Consider the following 22128-nt stretch of genomic DNA (forward strand, 5'->3'; position numbering starts at 1 on the left):
TGAATTTTATGCTATTCTTTGGGTGTACTTCCTGCCCTCGCCACCAGGAGGCGGGATCTGCAGAGCACAGCCATGTGCAGTTCCCACCCTTTATTCATTCAAAGGCCATCTTGCTGAACTTGTATAGAGGGTTAAAGAGATCACCAAGGCTTCTCTGAACATCTTTCTGGGATGAGACACAGCTGCTGGCCACTGGCTGTGTCAGGTGCCCCTTCCAGTTTGGGGGAAGAGAAACTGGAAAGGGGGGGTCATGCAGTGTCCTAGCTGTGGCCACATCAGCCGAGGAGGACCAGGGTTCTTAACCTGGGGCACCTGTAGGGCTTCAGAGTGTCTGAGAGATTGATGTAAGGTGCCAAAGTGGGCATGCGCACTTCCTTCTGGGGAATGGGTTCTCAGCCTCCAACAGAGTCTCAGAGGATGCTTGGTTCAAAAAAAAAAAAAAAAGAGGAAGGAGAAGGAGGAAATGGAAAATGAGGGAAGAGGAGGAGCAGGACAGGAGAAGGGCAGGGGAAGGAGAATCTGTATGGATCTATATAAAAGAAATACAATGAGAGTAGTTATTTAAAAAAATTAAAACGGGCTTGGGGGTGCACCCCTGTAATCCCAGCAATTTAGTAGGCTGAGGCAGGAGGGTCACAAGCTCAAGGCCAACCTCAGCAATTTAGTGAGAACTTGTCTTAAAATAAATAAAAAGGGCTGGGATGTAGTTCAGAGGTAGAGTGCCCCTGGGTTCAAAAAAGGAAATCTACCACATTGAACCCCTCTTCCAAGCCCTCCTCTGAAGCTAGGCCAGGCCAGTGATGCCTGGTAGTGGCCATCTTTTGAACTCTCTGCCTGCCACTGTGCTGAGGACTGCCAATGTAATATTGCATTTTGGCTTCCTCTCACGCCTGTGTGTCACTTAGCAGGAAGTGCAGGGGGCAGGCTTCACACCCTAGTGCTGCTTCAGCCTCCGGAACGCTCTGCCATGCGATGAGGCTCCTCCAAGCCTCTTCCCTCTGCTCTGTGCCCATGCACTTGTTCTCCTTGTGTCCAATTTCTTTCTTTTTTGGCACTGGGGCGCTTAACCACTGAGCCACATCCCCAGCCCATTTTTATATTTTATTTTGAGATAGGATCTTGCTGAGTTGCTTAGGGCCTCATTAAGTGGCTAAGGCTGGCCTTGAGCTCAAGATCCTCCTGCCTCAGCCTCCTGAGCCACTGGGATTATAGGTGTGTGCCACCGCATCTGGCTCCTTATGTCCAATTTCCTCCCGCTTGAGCCTCAGGAGGGCTCCGTGGACTTGCTCAGAGGCAGGGGATATATATGCTGGTCCCTGCTTCCTGGGTGTCAGTTCTTCTCTCTGGGGGTACTGAGGAGTCTGATTCCCTCTCAGTCCACACGGCAGGGAATGACCCCAGGCCTCCCTGCCCTCCCCAGCCTGCCCAGATGCCCACACTCACAGAGGCCTGCTCTCACCACGTGCCATCCGGGCACTGAGTGTTTATTATTAGAGTCCAATTTTTATCCGCACCGCGGAGTAAGAGGGAGGGGGAATAGAGAGGGGGGAACCCGGACCAGACCCCAGACCCCTCCCCCCATCAGCGCCCAGGGCATCTGCCCTCTTGGGCCAAGGAAGACTTTGTGAGATCCCTGAGGGCCCCAGGAGGAGGGGGCTGGGAGCTGCAGAAGAGGACTGGGGGCCTGTGTCCCCGTTGGTGCCAGGGCAAGGCCCTGGGCCTAGATCCTGGCCTCCCTTCCAAGGGCTGCACTACCCCTCCCTGGGGAGCCTTGGCTGGCCTGTCCCAACAAAGCCTGGGAGGAGGCGCTTCCCTGGGCAGGCCCTGAGGGCACCGTACACATTTCCCTAGGCCTGAACCCTGGGCTGTCATCTAGTCGTGTCCCAGACTGGCACATGCTGCCCTTCTCTTGGTGGGGCCCAATGCCGTTGACCCATCTCCAATCCCTCCCAGCTCCCTGTGGCCAGCTCTGTCACCCGACTGCGCTGTTTTGCCCATGGTCACAAGTCCCTGTGCCATCTTCAGCCTTTGTCGTCTTCCACCCCCTGACCTGACCCTCTCTGACCTCAGGGTCAGATGAAGATGTGGTCTTCCACCCCCACCTCCTGTCACACGGAAGGCCTGGCTGGTATGACCTTGGCCCAGGGCTGGGATGGGGATGGAGGGAAGAGCCTGGCCTAGAGACATGGGACCTGAGGCTGGGGCTTTGCGGGCTGCCCAGTCTGGGCCCTGCTGGGCCAGGGGAGAGGTTGGGGGAGGCTGTGGGACCAGCTACCAGCCCTCAGCCAGGGTCCTCCTCCCCAGCCTGGATGGTGGCGCACCAAGAGTTAGGCCATTCTTCCTTCTGTCTAGCTTAGACCCAGCTTGCTGGATACCTCCTCATCTTCCCAGTGAGAGAGAGAGAGGAGAGGAGGGCCCTGGGGAGCAGGGAGAGGAGGTCTGGCCCTCTCCAAGGTGTGCCTGGGCCTACGAACAGAGGTGAGGTGACACAGCAGACTGTGGACTCATGCCATTCTCTGGCAGTGGCCCCCAGCCTGGTGAGCTGGCATCAAGCAGGAAGGGGACAGGGTGATCCCTGTGTTCGAAACGGCTCTTTGTTCCCTGGACATGAAGGTGGGCAGGAGGCGGGCTGGGCACCCTTTCTGAGCAGCACAATCTGGCTCCTCCTACGGGCAGGGCACCGGCCCTCACGGTCTTCCCTGGTCCCATCTGCCCACGTGCTGGCCCCGGGACTTCTTTGTTGCAGTGGGGGGTGCATTCCCACTCCAGGTCCTGGGGCCTGGCCTCTCCCTGTGCCAGGGGACCTCAACTGGGTCTCTCTGGGCTCAGAAACCCCCACTCTCAGAGCTGCTCCGGCTTTGGTAGCTGGGACTGGGGGTCCGGGAGGGGCTGCGTGTGCGGCTGCGGGTCCCGCGACTGCGACTGCTGTAGCTTCCGTGGCTGTGGCCTGGGCTGGGGCTGCGGCTGGGACTCCTGCTTGAGTAGTCACTGCTCAGGCAGCTGGAGGAGGAGGAGGGGCTGGGCCGGTAGTAGGGGATAGGACGCTTCCGGGCACTGCCAGGGGGAAAAGAGCATTACAGGTCAGCCAGGGCCGAGCTCTCTGCCCTCTGGGCTCTCACTCAGGTCCTGAGCCCCATCTAGCAGTGACCAGGGCTTCCTGCCTCAGTGTCCCCTGAGCCCTGGCCTCAGAGATGTCCACCCCCTCCAAATAGAATTTGAATCACTTGCCCTGTCGATCATTTTGGTCTTTCTCACCTGTCCACTGGAAAAGGAGCCAGGTTTCTGCATGATCTGAGATGTGCTAATAAATGTTTGTGGAATGAATGAAACATTTTTTTGAGGGGTACTGGGGATGGAGCCCAGCAGTGCTCCGAGCCACATCCCCAGCCCTTTTAAAAATTTGTATTTTGAGACAGGGTCTCACTAATTTGCTGAGGCTGGCTTTGAACTTGGGATCCTCCTGCCTTAGCCTCCCAAGTCCTGGGATTATAGGTGTGCGCCACCACGTCTGGCTTGCACCCAGCTTTGAAAGAAAATTTGAACAGCGCTAAGTAGTGTTGTGTATGATGTGTGTGTGTGTGTGTGTGTGTGTGTGTGAGAGAGAGAGAGAGAGAGAGAGAGATGTGTATGATGTGTGTGCAGCTGTGCACATGCTTGGTGCTGGGGATGGAACTTTCACATGCTAGGCAAGCACTGTGCTGCCGAGCCCTGCCCAGCATGGCTTCTTTGTGAATATGACCAACCCTGCTTCTCTGTACCCCAAGAAAATAAGAATTTGGGCTGTTCAGGTAACTCAAAGGGAACAAGGACACCCTGGCCGCTGCTGCCGTGCTCAAGGCCTGGCCCAGTCCTACCGGCGCCCACTCTTCACTCAGCTACCTCCCGCTGGCCCGGAGTTAGTTTGAAGGCACGAGAGGCTGTGACCCAGAGGAAAGAAGAGAGAGGGTTAAGAGGGCTAGTGTCCCATCGCAGGGTTAATTCTGAGGAAGAAAACAGGTGTCAGTGGGGAGGAGGAGGCAGCCTGGAGAGGGCTGAAGTGGGTGCCAGGTGGCAGGGGTGGAGGCTTTCAGGTCTCTCAGGACCTCCAGCTGTGGGTGGTGTGAGTGAGCCGTCTGGGTGTCCCAAGCTTAGCAGTCTGGCCTCTAGCTATGAGGTAGGGAAGGAGGCAATGCCTTCTCCTCCCTCAGGACTAGGAAGAATAAGTGTGAGAATCTGACCCTGTTGGAGTTGAAAAGAGCCCTGCTTACTGTACACACATGACAGTGGAGACCCAGAGAGGCACACCAATCTCCCAAGGTTGCCTAGCAAGACAGTGACAGAACTGGGTTCAGAACTTCTTCAGTAATTCTCCACCCATGCCAGGCCAATCCAAGGCTTAAAGGTGACTTTAACAAAGACAAGTCATAATGTCACCTGGAGACCCAGGCCCAGACCCCTGCAGTCCTAGCAGAGGAGCTCTGACTATGGCTTTGGCTTAACCAGCCACACCCTGGGCACAGCCTTCCTGGCTGCACCGGGTTCCTCCACAGCTGCCCCAGAGACCACACTGCTGTGCCTCCTTCTCCAGTTCAGCAGGGCTTGGGATGTTAGTGAGAAAAGGAGAGGTAGACAGACAGACAGCTGACCGGAGCAGACCAGCTCACATGACATCTCCCCGGCAGCCTGTGGAGAGGGGTCCATCGGGCCCCCAGGCTGGCCACAGGCCACTCAGCACACTGGACCTTGAGATGAAGGAGAAAAGGAGACATTATTGCGCGGAGGCGGGTGTGGGGAGGGAAGAACGGGCTCCAGAGAGATGGCTGGACCTTCCAGAGCGGAGATTCATGCCTGCTGAGGCGCCCACTCAGACCCAAATACAGAGCTCTCTCCCCTCCATGGGCCTTCAGGCCCCGGCTGGGACCTTTCCTTCTAAGGAGGCTCCTCCACCTGTCTGATCCCCAGCACCCCAGCCCCTCCAGCCCAGCCCTTTCCCTTCACTCCTGGGTGAGCCCTTTCCCTTCACTGAGTCCTCCTCCGTTCCTGCCGCTGTAGCCCCTTCCCCGCCCCGCGCCAGGCTCCAGTTGGCCATTGGAGAAGGTCCCCAGGCTGGGCTGATGAAACCTCACCTCCAAGGTCACCGTCACTGACTCGGGTCAGTGGCCCTAGCCCTGCGCCCACGCTCCCCAGCCCCTCCGTACCTGGTGATGCGCCGTGGCTCCATGAAGCTGGGCGAGTCGCGGCGCCGCTTGCGGATGGGCGAGTAGCTGCGCGAGCGGCGCCGGGCGCGGGCGGCCTCGGCCTCTGCATGCCTCATGCGGCCCTCTCCGTCTTTGTCCCTGCAGGGCCGGCCCGAGGTGAGCGACGGGACTCGACGACCCGGCTCCTCAGGCGGGGCCCCCTGCAGCCAGCGACCTGGGTCATGGCCACGACCTCTGCGGGGCGGGCGGGCACTCACCGGCCGACGGCTTTCTTGGGCGACAGCGAGCGACTGGGGCTGCGGGCCCTCTTCTCCGCGGATCGCGAGCGGGACTTAGAGGGGGAGCGGCTGGAGCTCCAGGACCGCGGGTGGGCACCCGGGCTGCGCGACGAGCTCTTCCCCTCAGGACCGCCGCGCCTGCCGTGCGGGTCAGGGGACGGCGAGGTGCTGGCCGGTCGCGCGCGCGCGGGCCGCTCCTTCACCCTGGAGGCAGCAGAGAGAGGGGGTTCAGCGGCGGCGGGGGTGGGGTGTCCTAAGTAATGAGGGGAGGGCTCAGTGCGGGGTAGAGGTAGTAAGTCTGGGGAGAGTGATGAGTGAGTCCAGGGGACAGGAGGGTGTTCCTTGGGCTGGGGTGGGGGGATGATCAGGTGGTCAGTGGGGGGAGTTCAGCAGGGGGACAGTGTTCCCTGGGGTTTTAGACCAGTGGGGGGACAGGGAGCTCCGTGGAGCGGGGCCATCCGTGAAGGGAGAGCTCCCTGGGAAGGGTCGTCCATCAGAGGGCAGCTCCGTGGGCGGGGGGCGCTCAACGAGGGGGCGATTGCTGGACGCGGAGCCCTGGTTGGGGAGCTCCGGGACCGCTGGCCATCGAGGAGGGGGCTCTGTGTGAGTTGGGGCCAGAGCTCACCGTTTCCCGTGTCCGCCGTGGCCTCGCTCGGAGCCCGGCTCGGGCCCGGGGCCCGGGGCGCCGCCACCGCCCGAGTCGCTGCTGGAGTGGGCCCGGCTGAGCGAGCGCGACGAGCCCCGGGGCGGCGCGGGTCGGGCGCGCCGGCGGCCCCTGCGGCGGGGTGCGGACGGCGAGGACCGCGAGCGCCGCCGCCGCCGCCTCCGCCGCCGCCTCGCCCCGCCCGCCGCGCGGCCTCCGCGACCCTGCGACGACGGCGCGGATCGCGGGCTCGGGCTGTCCTTCCCCCGCGCGGGCGGCGTGGGTGCCGCGGCCGCTGCCTTGTCGCGGGCCCTGGGCGAGGGCGAGCTGGGCTTCTGAGGGGAGAGAGGCAGAGAGGGCACGGAGGGGCGGAGAGGGCGACGGACAGAGCCAGACGGGAGGGACGGGCCGGGGAGACAGAGCGGAGCGAGGTGGAGAATGGAGAGGAGAGGAAGAGAGAGACAGAGAGACAGAGAGAGAGAGAGGTAGGTGAGAGACAGGGACAGTGCCAGGGGGAAGTTAGAGGAAGAATGAGAAACAGGCGAAGAGGACAGAGCCAGCGAGAGAGCGAGAGGTCGAGGGTGAGAGAGCGGGCGGGTGGGGTGGGGGGAGAAAAGGAGAGAGGGCTGTCACCGGGCCCGGGCGAGGGCTGCCAGTCCCGGAGCATCGCACACACGGTTCCCCGCGCCTGCCCTGCCTCTGCCTCTCTGAGTGTCCACCTTCTGGCCTTAACAGTGCAGCTCATGCAGGATTCTCGGCATGCAAAACACAAGAGGGACGGAGCGGTGGGGGTGGGGCTGCAGGGGAGGGGGCTCTAGGACGGGCACCGGGGCTGGCATTGACCCCGCAGGGGACGGACGATTCCCGGCAGAGAGAAGAGAGAGGGCGGCACCGGGAGGCCGGGCCAGGGCCAGCCCACCAGGCCAGGCCCCCCAGCGCAAGGGGGTGGGCAAAGGAGATGGAGGGGGTCACACGGCACACAGATGGGGGAGGGGCGGGGAGGGACAACTGAACTCAAAACTGAACCGAAGAAAGGGAGGAAAACAGAAAAAAAAAAACAAACCAAAAAACCAAAAATCCACAAATGTCATTAGATACCAAACTCAAAACCAATGATCTCCTGGGGAACCTGACAGTTTTCTGTTAATATTTTTCTTTCTTTGTTTTCCGGCCCTGCAGAGAGCTCTGGAGCTGTCAGTAGCACCCGACTGTCTTTCTGTTTCTCTCTTTTCTTTTTCTTTTTTCTTTTCTTTTTTTTTTTTTTAAGTTCTGATTTTTAAGTCCCTCTTGGTTAACGTCCACTTACCAATAAAGTGGCACTTCCTCCTTTAGTAGGTAAGGTGTGTAAGAGAAGGGAAAAGTGTGGTAGCATAAGTTCATCATTAGATTCACAAAAATGCAAGAGAGATAGAGAGAGAGAGAGAAAAACGCAACCACCCCACACTAGGCCTGAGAAGAGGCCATGCTGCCTCTGGAGGGAGGACTAGTAGCGCCCGGCTCCCCAGGCCACTGGGCACCTCTTGGCTGACTGCCAGGTAGAGATGCCAAAAGTTTTTAATTTTTAATTTTTTTTTCCAAAAGTAGATTTAGAACACGAGGATCAGGATACAGAAAACCAGAAAGGGCACCTGGTACCATCAAAAGGGCCCTGGTTGAGGACCAGGGGTTTGAGAGCCTGCCACTATCTCACCAAGGGACCCTGGCCAAGTCCACTGTCATAGTCTGGGCCTCTGTTTCCCCATCCACAAAATCAGAAGGTTGGATTTTGCTTCCTATGTCTCTTCCAGGGCAAGTATTCCAGGATTCTCTGTGTGACCTGGATCCCCCTCCCCTTCCCTCTCCCTGAGCTGGAACTCACTGGAAACTGACCCCTCCTCCTGTCCTTGGGCTCTCAAGTTGTAAGAGTTGACAATACCTGTTTGTTTATAGGCCTGTCCCCAACATCTCCCCAGGCACCACAAACAAATTGACTTCAAGCACCTCCAGGGCAACCTGGTGTCTGGCTCAGCACCTGAACCCCAGTTGTTATCAGTTAGTAAGGCCTCAATACCACTTGCTGAGGAAGAATTGCCCTCAGAGGCAGGTACAGCCAGGATGTAAGCCCCACAGGTTAACAGGCACAGCCAGCTAGTGATTGGTGCTTGAAGCAGCCAAAGAACACCAGCCATGGCTGGTGGGAGCAACAGCCCAAAGTCAATGGGGCCATCAAGACCTGTCTGGGAGAGCCTGATGTCCCCACTTGGGGCAGAGGCAGCCGTAGGTGGGCATAGGACCTGCTGTCGAGGTACTTCTCTGTCAACCCTGGCCCTCCGGATCCCCTGCTCAGGCCTCACTGTAGGCTGGTAGAACTGAGGTGGGTTGTTCAGCCTTGGCCCCCATCCTCCCTCCAGCGCGCCTCATCACTCCATGCCCCAGCCCTAGGTTCTCTCCTTCAGCATTCTTCTCCCTTGAGAAGAGGAAAATGAGAAAGACATCTCCAGGATCTTTAAATTTGCAGTTTCTGTCCTTTGCCCTGGAGGGTCAAAGAGCATCAAGTGAATGGGTACCAGGTGGGGAGCTTCAGAAACAATTCAAGGTACCCACCGCCCAGGTGGATGCTGGAGCCCTCCTTCAACAGCTCTGCTTGCTACTCTGGTCAGAGAGGCATTGAGGTGAGGGGGGCAGAGTACTCAGGAGTCAGGACCCAGATGTGAACCATGGCTCCAAAGGAGAGAAAGCTCAAGGCCATTATGTTCCTTCCCACAGACATCCAGGACCCTCTCATCTGCCCACTGTCTTGGGCTGGAAGTGAATGGTGGTGTGAGGAGCATGTAGGATCTGGGCTGGAGGCACCCACCCAACAATGGTGCTGTCCAGCCACTGGAGTCCCAGCCTCTGAGCCAGGCCCCTGGACTGAGCTGGATGCTTCCTGCCTAGTAAGTCTTGCAGCCTGGGCTCCCCCGACATCCCTCTCCTCTGCTCCAAACCAACTGGCCTGCCCCAGCCCAAGGTGACAGTAATTGGCAAAGTGAGACATCTTAGGTTCAAAGTGATTCAAGTTTGCTATGAGACTTTTTGTAAGTGACCTAACTGTGGGGGGAAGGTCTCAGTTTCCCCATTGGTAAAAAGCGGGTAACTGGAGTCTTTTTCTGTCCTTACAGGGTTGGCCTGTAAAGGAACTGGGAGACATGGTACCCTTCCAGATTAACAGGCTCGGAGCAATGCGTGAAGGCCTGGGGCCTCTTGGTGGTGTCCCCAGAGGCCCAGTAGGTAGAGGATGGGAAGGTGCTACTGGGTATGGGACACATAGAGCTGGACCTGAGGGAAGACCCTTAGGCCACCCTCAGGTCCTTCTCCACCATTCCTCCAGAAGCCCCTCCACCCCCATACCAGGCATGGAGCCTAGGGATGAACCCAGCGGCACTTTATCGTTGAGCTACATCCCCAGCCCTTTTTATCTTGAGACAGGGTCCTTGCTAAATTGCTCAGGCTGGCCTCCTGCCTCAGCCTCCCATGTGGCTGGGATTCCAGGGGTGTGCCCCATACCCAGTTCCTCCAGAAGTCCTCAAAAAAGGATCACCAGGATCCTGCCAGAGGCTGAGCAGTGTCCTCAGCATCTAGGTCTCATTCTTCCCTCAAAGGAAGATCAGAGGCCAGACTCCACGGGATTCCATACTCCACAGCTGGGCAGGACTGTGGGGGCCAGAGACCTCCCAATGACTTCTAGGAAGCCTGCTCTTTTTTCTTTTTACTTTTTCCTCCTTCTTAATGTTTTCTTTCTCCCTCCCTTTCCTTTGTAGCCTGGCTGGTGCTCTTGCCCCCTCCCCAGCCTCTTCTGGCCTTCAGGTCGAGTCAGGGTCACTCCTCTGTGACCCCACAGCAGCTCCTCAGTTCCTTCTGTGCCAGGGCTGGGGCCACTGTGATGAGCAGGCACTGCCCACCTGACTTCCAGCTTCTGCTCAACAGGCAGAGATCTCTGCCAGGCTTCCAGTCTGAGGTGGGGAGGGACCACAGACTCAGGTCTGCCTGCTCACCTCCTGGCGAAGACACCCTGCAGGGCCTCACCTGTATGCTCAGCAACTGAGCGAGTGAGTGGCAGCCGAGGGGCCTTGCCTGCCTCAGAGGCCCTGCTCCCTGCTGCCACTTGCTAGCTGACATTTTTGCTTTGGCTCCTGTAAGAAAAGCTTGAGGGGAAGAGACCATGGGAGGATGTAGAAAGGGACGGTATGCTCCCCTGATCCTGGGACTCTGAGGGCCAGTGATAGGATGGGAAGCTCTAGGCCTGTTCCCTACTGCCTCTCGCAGCGGTCACCTCTCTCTTGTGGGGTCCTGGGCACATCAGACCATCTACAGGGCAAAGCCTCCCAGCCCCCGTCAGGCTGGGAGGCTGCCTCTGTTCTCCCTCTGGGAAGAACAACCATTTTGTCCCCCTCCTAGCACCACCCCGGCCTGCAAGAATGTTCTAGTGGGTGAGTGCCCAGCACCTGCCCTGGGGTAAGCCGTGGGGTAGGGAGTAACAGCCAGGCCTTCTCTTTTTAAAGCTGAAGCTGGAGGCCCCCTGAGGCTCAGCATGGTTGGGACACCACATTTCTATAGATACTCCCTGGTGGGAAGGAACCCATTAAATGTGGGTCCCTGAATGCCTGCCTCTAACGCTGGTACCCTCAGTGTGGCTGGATGAACACTGGGTAGAGAGTCACAAGTCTCAGGACCTAAGCCTGGTTTTGCCCCAACCCCTAGGGGAATCCTGGCCCGCTAGTGACTGTCCCTTTTGGATCATTCTGCACCTATGGCACCATTAAGCTGCTTGAGTGCAGAGGTTGAAAGGAGGCTGGGAGTGGGGGGAGGGCTGTCCAAGTTGGTTAGTGGGCAGGGGAAAGGAAGCTAAGAGTCCACTTCATCCCCCAAACCACCCCATGGAGACTTTGTCAAATAGGTCCTCAAAGTCCTGCACCTGCTCTTGGCCGGCTCAACCCTTGCAGTTATTAGACCATCACACCTAAGAGATGGAGCATTGAGGCTCAATTTTAGTGACTGTGGGTGCCCCAGAGCCCTGTGTCTCCTACCCCCAAGTTCCATCCTGCTGCCAGAAAAGGACCTGCACCCAGCCAGAGGTCAGCCTGGTGCAGTTGGCCCAGACCAGGGCGGGGAGCAGGGAAATCAGGCTCTTTCCTTGTGCCTGACCTCAATCAAAAACTCCTCCAGAATCCGGAGGTCAAGAGGCCCAGCATATCCACTCAACCATTGCCTATTGCCCAGGTGGACCCCGAGGGCCAGGGACTGACCAAACCCCCAGGGGCTGGCAAGGATGAAGGCAAGGGGTTTAGAAGCTCTCCAGACAACAGAATTCAAATTGGCTCCACCGCAGCGCGCAGTCCAGGGACACACGGTTGGATGCTACACCACACAGAAATGCATTCGGACAACAAAATGAGAAAGAGGGAGATGGAGGAGGGCCTGGGGCGGGCAGAGGGGTTGGAGAGGAAGAAGGAGGAGATGAACTAGAAAAGTCATCAGGGGAAGTGAAGAAAACCAAATGACAAACCAGGGAACACAGATTTGCAGCTCATTTGGAGAAAGTGCAGGTTACAAATGAGTAGTCACTCAAATAAAGAAAAGGGAGGAAGAGAAAATCAACCAGAGCCAGGTTGAGAGAAAGAGAGAGAAAGAAAACCACATTCAAACCAAGCAGAGTGGCGGGGCTTATCTGAGATGGAGCGGGGGCAGCGCACAGCGGAGCCAGGATACCTACCTTCTTCTCAGTGGTCAGGGACAGGAATGCAATAATAAAAAAGAAAAGAAGGTCTCCGCATTGGGAATGCAGACGGGGCAAAGACAGTGACGCTCCTGCACTCCCCCTCTGAGCCAGCAGATGGGCAGCCAGTGTGAGGTGGTGGGTGAGGGGTCTGGTCCCAGGGATGGGAAGGGGCTTCTGCCCAGCCATTTCTGTTTGCTTTTTTTTGAACCACAGGCTTTGACAGCCAAGCTTTCCTCAATTCTTTACACAACAGGAACCTTCCAGAGAGCATGCAGGAAGCGGCTGATGGCAGCAGAACCACAGCAGGGTAAAGAGGTGGTGGCAGCATGGGAGAGAGGCCCATGTCCAGGGAGAGGGGCAGAGAGGAAGAGGGATGGACAGACAGAGAGGCAGAGACAGAAACAGAGAGAGGAGAAGAAATGAGAGGACAGATACAATGTCGGAAGGAAACAGACACAAGGAGGCAGAAAGGCAGACAGGTGGACGCAGACAGAAAGAAGAGAGAAAAGCTAAAGCTGTTTAAACAAGGCCGGAGTGGACAGATGTGGCGGAGGAGGGGGGTGCATTTAAAAGGGAAGACAACCACAATTTCAATCGGGAGGACCAGTCCTGCCTCAGATCAACCCCTGTCCCTGGCCCATGGGCGTTGGCATCGTTTTAGCAAAATTCATCCTTCCTGCCTTCTGGCTCTGTCCTGGGAAATGAGGGGAACGTCCCGGGAGAACTGCAGAGCCACCATCTCCTATCCTGTCCGCCCTGCTGCAGCTGTGGCGGCTGCTCCTCCTGCGGGAGGCAGGTCAGGGAGGGCCAAGGCACTTCTTCTTGAGGTCACTGGAGGCTGCCCACTGTATGATGAAATGTTGGCCAGAGAGCATGGAAGGTTTGCCCTGAGACTTCTCTGTCGCTATCACCAAATGGTGCCCCCTCTGAATCTCCCTGACACATTTATTTATTTATTTATTTATTTATTTATTTATTTATTTATTTATTTATCTATCTATCTATCTATCTATCTATCTATCTATCTATCTATCTTTCAGTGCTGAGGTCCAAACTCAGGACCCGGCACAGTGCCTGCTCTACCACTGAGACACACCCCTAGCCCTTCCTTGACCTTTCTAATGCTAGAGACAGGTGGAGCCAAGGCCAAAGCCAAAGTGGCCCCACTTCTAAGGCAAACTCTGAACACCCTTTATGGCCAGGGCGTTGGAGCCTGAGTTGGGGAAGCTAGCACCCGCCTGGCTCATGGAGCTGAAGGGAGCCTGGCAAAGGCTCCAGGTGACACCAGACAGAAGGACTTCTCCCATGAGGTCCCCTGCTCAGCATTTTACTCTTCTATCCCACAGTGTGTATCTTGAGTGGCTCCATTCCCTCTCTGTGCCTAATTATCTGTTTCCCTGTCTGTACATGAACTGGACGGCAATAATAGAGTGTGCTTCTGGAACAAGGGGCCACTTGTGCCCTAGTTCTTCAGTGTGGGCAGGCCCCAGTTCTAGGGAGTTGGGAGGACTTAAAGCATGCCATAAACCTCTGGAGGGTTCTGTGGGGGAAGGCTGGAGCCAAGGCAGCCAGAATCCTTCTCCCAAATCCTTGTCCTCTGGCTCAGGGTTCCCGTCATATTCTTTCCATTTACTACCTCTCTACAGAGGGTCTTGAGGTCAGAGGCCTTGGGTCTACTTTTTTTTTTTTTTTTGGGTACTAGAGACTGAACCCAGGTTGCTTAACCACTGAGCCCCATCCCCAGCCCTTTTTATTTATTTATTTTTTAATTTCACAGACTCAGAAGCACTGATTTTGTTCATTTAAAAGTGGCAACAGTTCCAGTGCCTGCCCTGGGGTGCCCTGGGTGGAGCGGGAGCTGCTGCTGATTTGGCAGAATCGGTGTGGATGTCATTTCAGTTTAGCATTTATCTTCCCTTTTAAATTCTGATAATGAGGGGAAAATAAGTATAGAGAGATATGTCTATGATTAATGTTCACTTAAAATTCAAAACCATCTCTGCATTAGGAAGAAAGGTTCCCACAGTGACACACACAAAAGCAAAATTCTAGAACAACACAGAAGAGAGGGGGGAAAAAACAGCCCAGAGAGATAGTTTGCATTTCTGTACACTACACAGGAAAAATGAAATAAGGAAGGAAAAAGGAATACGAACAAAAACCAAAATAACAGGAAAAATGACATAACCTTCCCCACCCTCTTCCCTTGCCGGCTAAACAAGAAATGGAATCACAATATTACCACGTTTCAAATGGGAGAGGCTAAAAAACAAACAAAAACATAGACGGGGTTAAAAATGTTGAGCTTTTCTTTTTCTTTTTCTTTCTTTCTTTTTTTTTTTTTCATTTCTCTCTCTCTCTCTCTCTCTCTCTTTTTAAAGGTAGGTCCAAGAATACCACCCCCAGTACTTTTGTCCAAAGCCCCTTTTTTTTTTGTAGTTGTCATTAATGGTCAAGTCCGTGACACCCCAGCCCCCCATCTCGCCTCTCTGGATGGGAGAGAAACGGGCCTCATTTAACTCCCTCAAAAGCATTTTCAGGCAAAGAGGGGATGCTAGGGCATGTTAGAGACCGGGGGTGTTCAAGGCCCCAGATCTCCCAAGTCCTTGGACAGGAATAGGATTTGGGGCCAATGCTCCGAGCAGTGTGAAAGCACGGGCCCCTGGAACACTCCTGGGGCCACATCCTCATGGAGTACCATTTGGGAGGGAAAAGAGACATGGGTGCTGCGGAGTCTCCCTCCCCAAGGCTAGGTCCTCTTCCTCATCAGCTTGCTCCAGTCAGTGGGGGTATTTTGTATGCAGGAGCCCAGGACTCTTGCAGGGGTGGGGTAGTTGTTCAAAACTCCAGAGCCAGGAAGGGACCAGAAGGGGGAAGGGGCTCTCAACCCTGGTTTGAGACAATCTGTGATTGTGTCTCTTAGGAGGTCCCAGGAGGAGGCGATGCTGAAGAAGAGGCATTTGGGGCTAAGCAGGTTGCAGGGTCCCAGTGGGCATCTTGTCTAGCCCTGCCCTATGACCCTGCGCTGGGGAATGACTCTGTGCTCAGGCAGGTGAGGGTGGCCACGCCCACTTCTGTCCCTGCCACTACTACCCTCAGCTACCCTTGCATGCCCTCTCCTACTCCCAAGACAGACGGGGCCTTCAGTTAGACCTTTCCCATGTGGCCCAACCACAGTCCCGGAAGCCAGCCCAAGGGCCCGGATCTTTCTCAGGTGGGACAGTCTAGAGACAGATAATGTCCTTCAGTAAAAAATCAACACTGAGATCAAGAGACATTTATCGGCTGTCCTTGCCTTTCCTCTGAGCCCCCCGGGGGAGAAAAGAAAGGGAGTGGAGGGAATTAGCCAAAAATCAAAATGAAACTGACCAACATGGACACGTTCGCAGCTGAGACCTGAGGTCTGTGGAGGGCACCTCTCCCCGTTTGGCCTCGGCTTCCAGGGCAGTCTGTGGGTCTGGGAAGGAGCCTGCAGGCCTCCCTACCCCAGGTCCCAGAGTTCACGGGTGCCCCTGCCAGCACTGCCGCCCCCCTCTTTCTGAGGGGTGTCAACCTGTACCCTATAACCCACAGACACCAGGGTCTGGAGAACCTCCGCCCAGCCAGCCCATCCGCCATCTCGTGCCTGCACCACGCCTGTCTGTGGGGTAGAGGTGACTGTGTATCTCCTGGAGGTTAGGTGGGGACAGTTTTGTGGGCGGTGTTGGTGTGGAGCCCCAGAGGGCAGCTCCCTGGGAGGTATCTTAGGAGAGTAGGTTGTGGGAAGTGGAACAGTAGGTTTGAGACACCTGTCCAAGTGTGGGCAATGCCCAAAGAGGCAGATTCTCCAGGGCGCAGGGATTTTAGAAAGGCAGCTTTGTCGCAGCACAGGGACTGAGATGGGCGAGGGACCTGAGAGAGGTAGAGGAGCTAGCAGTGGGTCAGGGGAGGGACTCTAAGAGGGGGCAGTGTGCTCCTGTTTCTTGACTCCAGTATCTGACTGTGACTCCTACCAAGGTCCTTGCCCGCTCCCCGCTAGGCCTGGGGGAGGCAGAGACCTTTGTTCCTCCCTAGTTCTGTACCAACGGAGTGCCTGGATGGTCAGCCCCTGCCTGGCCTTCAGTTCGCCAAGCTCAAGGGTGGCCCAAGCTTACAGGCCCTTTTCACCCTGCCATTAGGGCCGGGTGGGCCCAACAACCAGAGCACTCCTGGAGATTCCGGTGCCACGACGCCCCGCCCTCGATGGGGGTACGGGGCGGGCGCAGGGGTAGGGAGGAAGCAGCCCCGCCCCTTTGACACACTCGTGTCCGCCCCTCTGGTGACCGCATCACCCCGCCACCAAAAAAACGGCGCATCCCGCAGGGCGCGCGGGAACCCTCCGCAAAACAGAGCATACGTACATCGGGCGGGCTGTGTGCCGAGCCAGGGCGGCCACGGTGCGCTCCGCTCCGCTGCCTGCTGCCGCCGTTCTGCTGGGGCGACCCCCATCCGCTGCAGCCTGACGGGGAAGGCGACCGGCTCCCGCTGGACTGCTGGCTGCCCGTCTTTCGCCCGTCGTCTCGGTGCTTGGGGCTCAGCCTGGGGGCGGGGGAATGGGGGAGCCCGCGTGGGACGCCCCCTCTGCTGGAGGCCGCTCCCTCGAATGCAGCGGGGACACTCCCACCCTCCCTTTGGACCTGAACGTAGCCGCACTGTCATGACTGCCTTCCGCCTCAGGGTATGTGGCACCTCAGCTCTTTCTGCAGGTGGTCACCTGCAGGACCCCTGCCAACGACTACCTACTGATCATTTGACATCTGTCCACCAGCTCTGCCAACCAGCCCTGGGTTGCTGAATCTGCAATACCCGCACCCCACACCCCCAAAAGTAAAAAAAAAAAAGCCCACCTTGAGCCCTCTCAGAGCCAAGCCTACCTGCTAGGTGATCCGGAGTCACTGAAGTGCGAGGACAGCGAGGGGCTGGGGGAACTGCCACTGCTGTGGCGGTGGGACCTTCGGCTTGGGGACTCTGCATGAGGCCTGGCGTGGGGGAGGGGAATCAGCTAGTGCCTAAGCTCTGCCCACTTTTGCCCTGGGGTTGCCTGACCTGCCTGCAGGGACCCGGTGAAGTCTGATGGAGGTCACTGCAGATCCCCAGGGTTTCCTATAAAACTATCCAAAGGCAGCTAGTGCTGGCTGCAGAGAACAGCGGCCCCTACAGGTCAAGTGTCACAGTTAGGAAAAGGCGTCTTTTTTTCCCTAGGCAGTCCCAGCCTGGCTAGCCATCCCTCACCTGCTGCTCTTGTGACTTGAGATTGGGGAGGGCAGGGGGTCACAAAGATTGGGATGGAAAGGACCTTGGACTGGGAGACAGACAATGGCCTGCGTTCCACAGTGCCACTGACTCACTTAGGGCTTCCTCTCTGGGGGTGGGATCAATTCCCCCTGGGCAAGGTGGGCACTGGGAGCCAGCTCTCTTTGAGGCCTCATTTTGTGATGCTAAAAGGCCAGGGGAGAGGTGGAAGGGAGGGGGAAGGGCTTACCTCTTCCTCTCTTTGTTCTTTTCTTTTCTTTTGCTCTTGGGGCTCCTCGATCTGTGGGAAGCAGAGACCAAGCCTGAGCAGAACAGGAGGTGTGTGGGGCCTTGGAGCTCTGAAGCAGAACTGTGCTTGGCTACGGCCTGAAATGTGTTCCTCCCTGGCTGACAGGGACCTGCTGTCTCATCTGCTAGGGTGCTTCAAGGCCCCAAGAGGAAAGGGGGATTTTTTTTTGCGGATCTGGCAGCATCAGGGTACAATTCTGGTGGGTAGAAAAGGTGACTTGCATGGCCTATGACATATCTTGGGACAGGCCCCCTAATGAGCTACTGTGGTAAGTGGCCCCTTCATACCTCTTTTATGCCCTCTCCTCTCAGGCTATGACCCAGCTTGGGCAGCTCACCTGGGCTTTAGGATAGAGATGCTTCTCTTGGGCACGATCTCCTTGCTTTGCAATGACTTCTGGATCCATATCCAGGGCTTCCCCAAAGCTGCCCACCCTTGTCCCCATACAGTTCTCTGGGGCAGGTCCCCCAACCCCAGTACCTTTTGCCTTTGATGGAAAGTTTGAGAAACTTCCAATTAGGTCTCAAAGACTCAAGCTGCCCCAAGTCCCTGTAGATGCCACCCTCCTTGATGCCACCTCTCACCGGTGACATTAGATTCCTTTAGTCCTTCTGATCCCAGAATGAAGCAATGTGACGATACATGACATGCCCTTCCCCCAGGAGCAGACTGAGTGGGGACAGGCCCAGGAGGCCAAGGGTTTGGGCTCCGGAAGCTGCACATCTCCGTTAGGCCCCAGTCTCCTCAGGAAGCCGGTCTAGCCCTGCTCACTCCCAGGTCCTCTCCAGGCCCCATAATGATGGTGACCATGCTGGGACAGCAGGGGCCCATAATGACCCATAGGCTTAGGTGGTGTGTGGGTGGGGTGGAGGGAGGATGGGAAATTGGGGAAACTGCAGGGGCAGGATTAGGTGTTGCCCACTGGTCTCAGGCACTGAGGTTCCATCACAGGGAAGGGACTGGGGACTTTGTCCCTCCTCAGGGATGCTGGAAGGAGGTCTGGCTCTGACGTCAACTATAGGAATGTAACTGCCCCACAGCTTCGGTCCCAGGCACCCCGGCTGTGCTGAGTCTCCTACCTTTTTGGCCTCACCTCTCTGCTGCCCCTTGGCCAACCCCCCTCCCTGCCTGGGCCTCTCTTATCCTCTCCTCTCCTCCTTTCCCCTCCCCCAGCATGTCCTGGATAAGTCACTATCCTGCTTAGAGTCCCCGTGCAGGAGCTGGGAGCCCCACTAGTACCTGCCCCTCGGAAGCTCCAGCTCTAGCCCCAGCCTGACTACTGTCTGCTGCAGCACTGAACCCTCCACGCATGGAGGTCCTTCTGCCTGCCATTTGCTTTCCCTGCACATTTGGAGTCCTGATGCTGCTGCTTTCTCAGACACACCCCTTGGGTAGTGGAAATTCTTGAGCCACCTATGTCAAGGTTGACTCCTGGGCAGACAAAAGTTGCAAAGAATTGGTCTGTATGCTACCCACCCCCACCTGGCTCTGAGAAGCAGTTCCCAGAGTCAGAGGATGGAGCTGGGCCAGACTCATGACTCATCTCCTGTCATTATCTTTGCTTCGGGTGGGCCTCAGGGACCCTAAGCCCCTAACCCATGCTCCGTACAGCACTGCTCACCTGTGCCGTCTCTTCCTCCGGGACCCGGAATCAGACCTGTGTGGTGATAAAGGAGCTCTCCTGAGCTGGCTGGGCTTGGCCTGGGGATCCCAATGGGCCCGTGGAAGCGAGAGGAGGCTGGGTGGAGGGTGGGGCAGTAAGGTACCTGTCTCTGCGGTGCTTCTTTACACTTTTCTTCTTCTTGCGCAGGGGTGAGGCGCTCCCACAGCTGTGGACACAGGGGTGAGCTGGGAGGGGAGCTGGAAATGACTGGAAAAGGCTTGGGGGCTGGGAAGAGGATTCCAGGCCATGAAGCCCAGCTGCCCATAGTTCAGTGTGATCTGAGGCCCAAAGATTGGATTGGTGAGGTCCCTAAAGATGGCTGTCTGTGTTGTGTCCCTGTTTCCCTTCCAGGCCCCTTGGTAAGGTGGTTGGAATCCCAAAGGTTAGAGCCTACAGTGGTGGGATTACTGGCCTCTGTGAGGAAAAGCTGGCCCCGTGACAGAGTCCAGAGTCCAAGCCCTAAGGTGTGAGGCCTTCTTCCAGCAGGATGGCCTTGGGGTCTGTCCCACCCACAGACATGCCCCACCTGAGCCCCAGCCTGCCCACCACCCTCATTACTGACCTGCAGTCTGACTCTAGTCTCCTCTTTTTGCTGAGGGTAGAAGCCAGGAGAAAGGACAGACAGATGGATATGTTAGTTGGGGCCCTAGGGTGTCACTCGGCAGGGAAGGGGGGCCAAGGACGCAGGAATGACAGATGAGGCACCACACATTTGGGGTGGTGGGTGCGGAAACCTTGGGGGAGGGCCGGGTTGTTGGATCACAGGCAGGTTGCTGTGTTCAGTTCTGGGGGGGTGGGGTCTTGGTGAAGGGGAGGTGCTCAATGAGGGGGCGGGGCCTAGAGAAGGGGAGGAATTGAGTGAGGGAAGGTGTTTAGCAGTAGGAGGAGCTGAGACAGGTGCAGGGCTCACAGATATGGCTGGACACCTGGGGGTCCCTCCCCCTCCCCACGCCTGTCCCGGGGCCCTGCGCCTCTCACCGGCTTCTTCTGTGGCCGCCTTTCTTTTTCTTCTTTTTCTTGGGAGGAGGCGACGCCGAGCTGCTGGACCAGTGCTTGGTTCTGGGCGAGAAGGGGCGCAGGGCGGTGAGTGGGGCGGCCCTGTGCTGCCTTCCCCTCCGCCCTGGCGACCGCTCACCTGTACCCGCGGTGCCCGCGGTAGCATGCGGCCGGGCAGTCGCAGTCCACTGGGCCGTCATCCTCCTCGAAGGGCGCGTACTCCAGGCCCGGCTCTGCACCCTCTGCTGGCCTTGGGGTCTCCGCCACACTGCCGGCAACAAGGACTCTGACCACCTGTCTCTGCGGACCTCCTTCCCACTGCCCGTTCCTGGATCCCACGCGCTGACCTGGCCCCAAGGTCCGCGGGGTGCGGCGGTGGCTCCAGGAAGGGACCTGGGGGTCATCAGCTCTGCATCTGCAGCCCCTACCCTTAAAGATCAGGCGGAGATTTGGGTAACCTAACCCAGCTCTGCCCTTCCAGGTCCTCAGCCTTCGGTGACAGTGTTTGCAAAGAGAAAAAGGAGCATCCAGGTGCCCACTTAGCCCTCTAAGTTCTAAGTTCCACCCTTCTCAGTCTGCCCTCCTTCCTGAGCCTCTTCCTCACCGAGTCGCCTCCTGTGTCCCGGTCCCACTCACTGAACTCTGCCCCCTCACTGAGCCCCCTGTTGATCCCCATGTCCTTGAACCCCACCGCACTATTCAGGAGTCCCTCCCCGCCCTCCTTCCCTCCCTGAGCCCCATTCTCTTACTCCCTCCTGACCTCCCCCTGGCTTTCTGAGTCCCTGAGCCCCCTGCCGATGGCTCCCGCCTCTTCCCCTCCTTTCCTCCCGCCCTGGCCTCAGCCTCTGAAATATTCATAGCCTCTCCTCTCTCCCCTCTGCAGCCTCCTGAGCCCTTGCTGCTCATCTCCGGCTCCCGGGATGTCCTCATCAATCACCCGCCAGCAGTGGAGGGTGCGGGCCTCAGCACTCTGCCGCTTCCCACACTCCCCATCCACCTCGCAGAAGTCCCTGCTTCACTCAGTGGGGACCGACAACCTCCTGTCCCAGTTCAACAGCGGAGCCCCCAGCCATCATCTGCTACAGAGTGGAGTTCGTCCCTACTCGCCTTTCTCGTGTTGCTGTTGTTTTCCTATCTACAGGCAGCCCGGAAGAGCAAGGGCTTTGAAAGCCTCAGACAAGCTCTCATCATGTGCTGTCCCTGAGTCACTGCGTGGCCCGGGACCTGTCATGTTCCTTGGCCGCCCCCATCTCCCTATTTTTCCTTCGGTGCTGGGCATTGAACCTAGGGCCCTGGGCATGCTTGGCAAGCAGTCCAGAGGGAGCCGCACCCCCAGCCCTGTCAGGCCTTCTCTGGGCTTCTTCTCCAGGATGGGAGTGACTTTTGGGAAATTTCATGAAAGTAATGGATGCTGGGCATTTTTTTTTTTTTCAAGAAGCTTACAAGTGACTTTCCCTGGCTTCACCATAATGGGTTCCAGGGTGGCGAACCCTCATCTTCCATTTGTCATCCTTAGTGGCTCAGGTGGGGCCCCTCCCAGAGGGAGGCTCAGCCCTGGTTTCAGGAGAACTGCCTTCTCTCTTTGGTGCCACCAGCCTAGCTCACCCTTCCCCCCACAGAGGGAGGCCAGGGCTTGAATGCAGAGTGTGAAGGACATGAGCTTTGGATTCACACAGGTGGGTTTGGGTCCAAGCAGGACCATGCTGGCAGATCGAGGTCCTTATCTATACAAGGAGGAAAAGAAGATCCCAGCTTTGAGCAGAGGGCTAAGGAAGCTTCTTTCTGTGAAGCCCCTGATATGAGGCCTGGCCTGTGACGGTTCTGCCTGCACCTGATAGACATTGTCAGGCAGGGGGCCTGCCAGCACTTACATACCAATGCCTCTTCCAGGGAGAAATGACGCTGCAGTGCAGAGAGAGACAGAGGAAAGAGAGGCAGGTCATAGGTACAGAGCCAAAGAAGAGAACAAATCTCCAGCATGCGGCCACTAATGGACCATTTAAAGACAAAATTTGTATTAAGAATAAAAATGTAACCCAAATATGACAGGGTTATCTAGCCTAGAGGCCAGTCT

General features: G+C 57.1%; 1 protein-coding gene across 4 annotated transcripts in view; it reads right to left on the reverse strand.

The window, feature by feature from the left end:
* Positions 1-1453: 1453 nt before the first annotated feature.
* Positions 1454-22128, reverse strand: part of Srrm3 (serine/arginine repetitive matrix 3) — a 52782-nt gene continuing 32107 nt past the window's right edge. For 2 of the 4 annotated variants that reach the window (XM_078023867.1, XM_078023868.1), the window contains 13 exons: positions 20194-20322; positions 20037-20117; positions 19621-19650; positions 19162-19224; positions 19017-19052; positions 17336-17386; positions 16728-16832; positions 16215-16392; positions 6081-6433; positions 5435-5659; positions 5178-5315; positions 4644-4721; positions 1454-3054 (listed from right to left, as the gene is read on the reverse strand). In XM_078023867.1, the coding sequence (XP_077879993.1) occupies positions 2826-3054; positions 4644-4721; positions 5178-5315; positions 5435-5659; positions 6081-6433; positions 16215-16392; positions 16728-16832; positions 17336-17386; positions 19017-19052; positions 19162-19224; positions 19621-19650; positions 20037-20117; positions 20194-20322 (1696 nt within the window). In that variant the 3' untranslated portion in view covers positions 1454-2825. Of the gene's footprint in view, positions 3055-4625; positions 4722-5177; positions 5316-5434; positions 5660-6080; positions 6434-16214; positions 16393-16727; positions 16833-17335; positions 17387-19016; positions 19053-19161; positions 19225-19620; positions 19651-20036; positions 20118-20193; positions 20323-22128 lie in introns of all 4 variants that reach the window. The other 2 variants (XM_078023870.1, XM_078023869.1) reach the window with 2 other exon arrangements.

The sequence above is a fragment of the Ictidomys tridecemlineatus genome, chromosome 10, assembly GCF_052094955.1.
Source record: "Ictidomys tridecemlineatus isolate mIctTri1 chromosome 10, mIctTri1.hap1, whole genome shotgun sequence".
In the NCBI taxonomy this organism is placed as follows: domain Eukaryota; kingdom Metazoa; phylum Chordata; class Mammalia; order Rodentia; family Sciuridae; genus Ictidomys; species Ictidomys tridecemlineatus.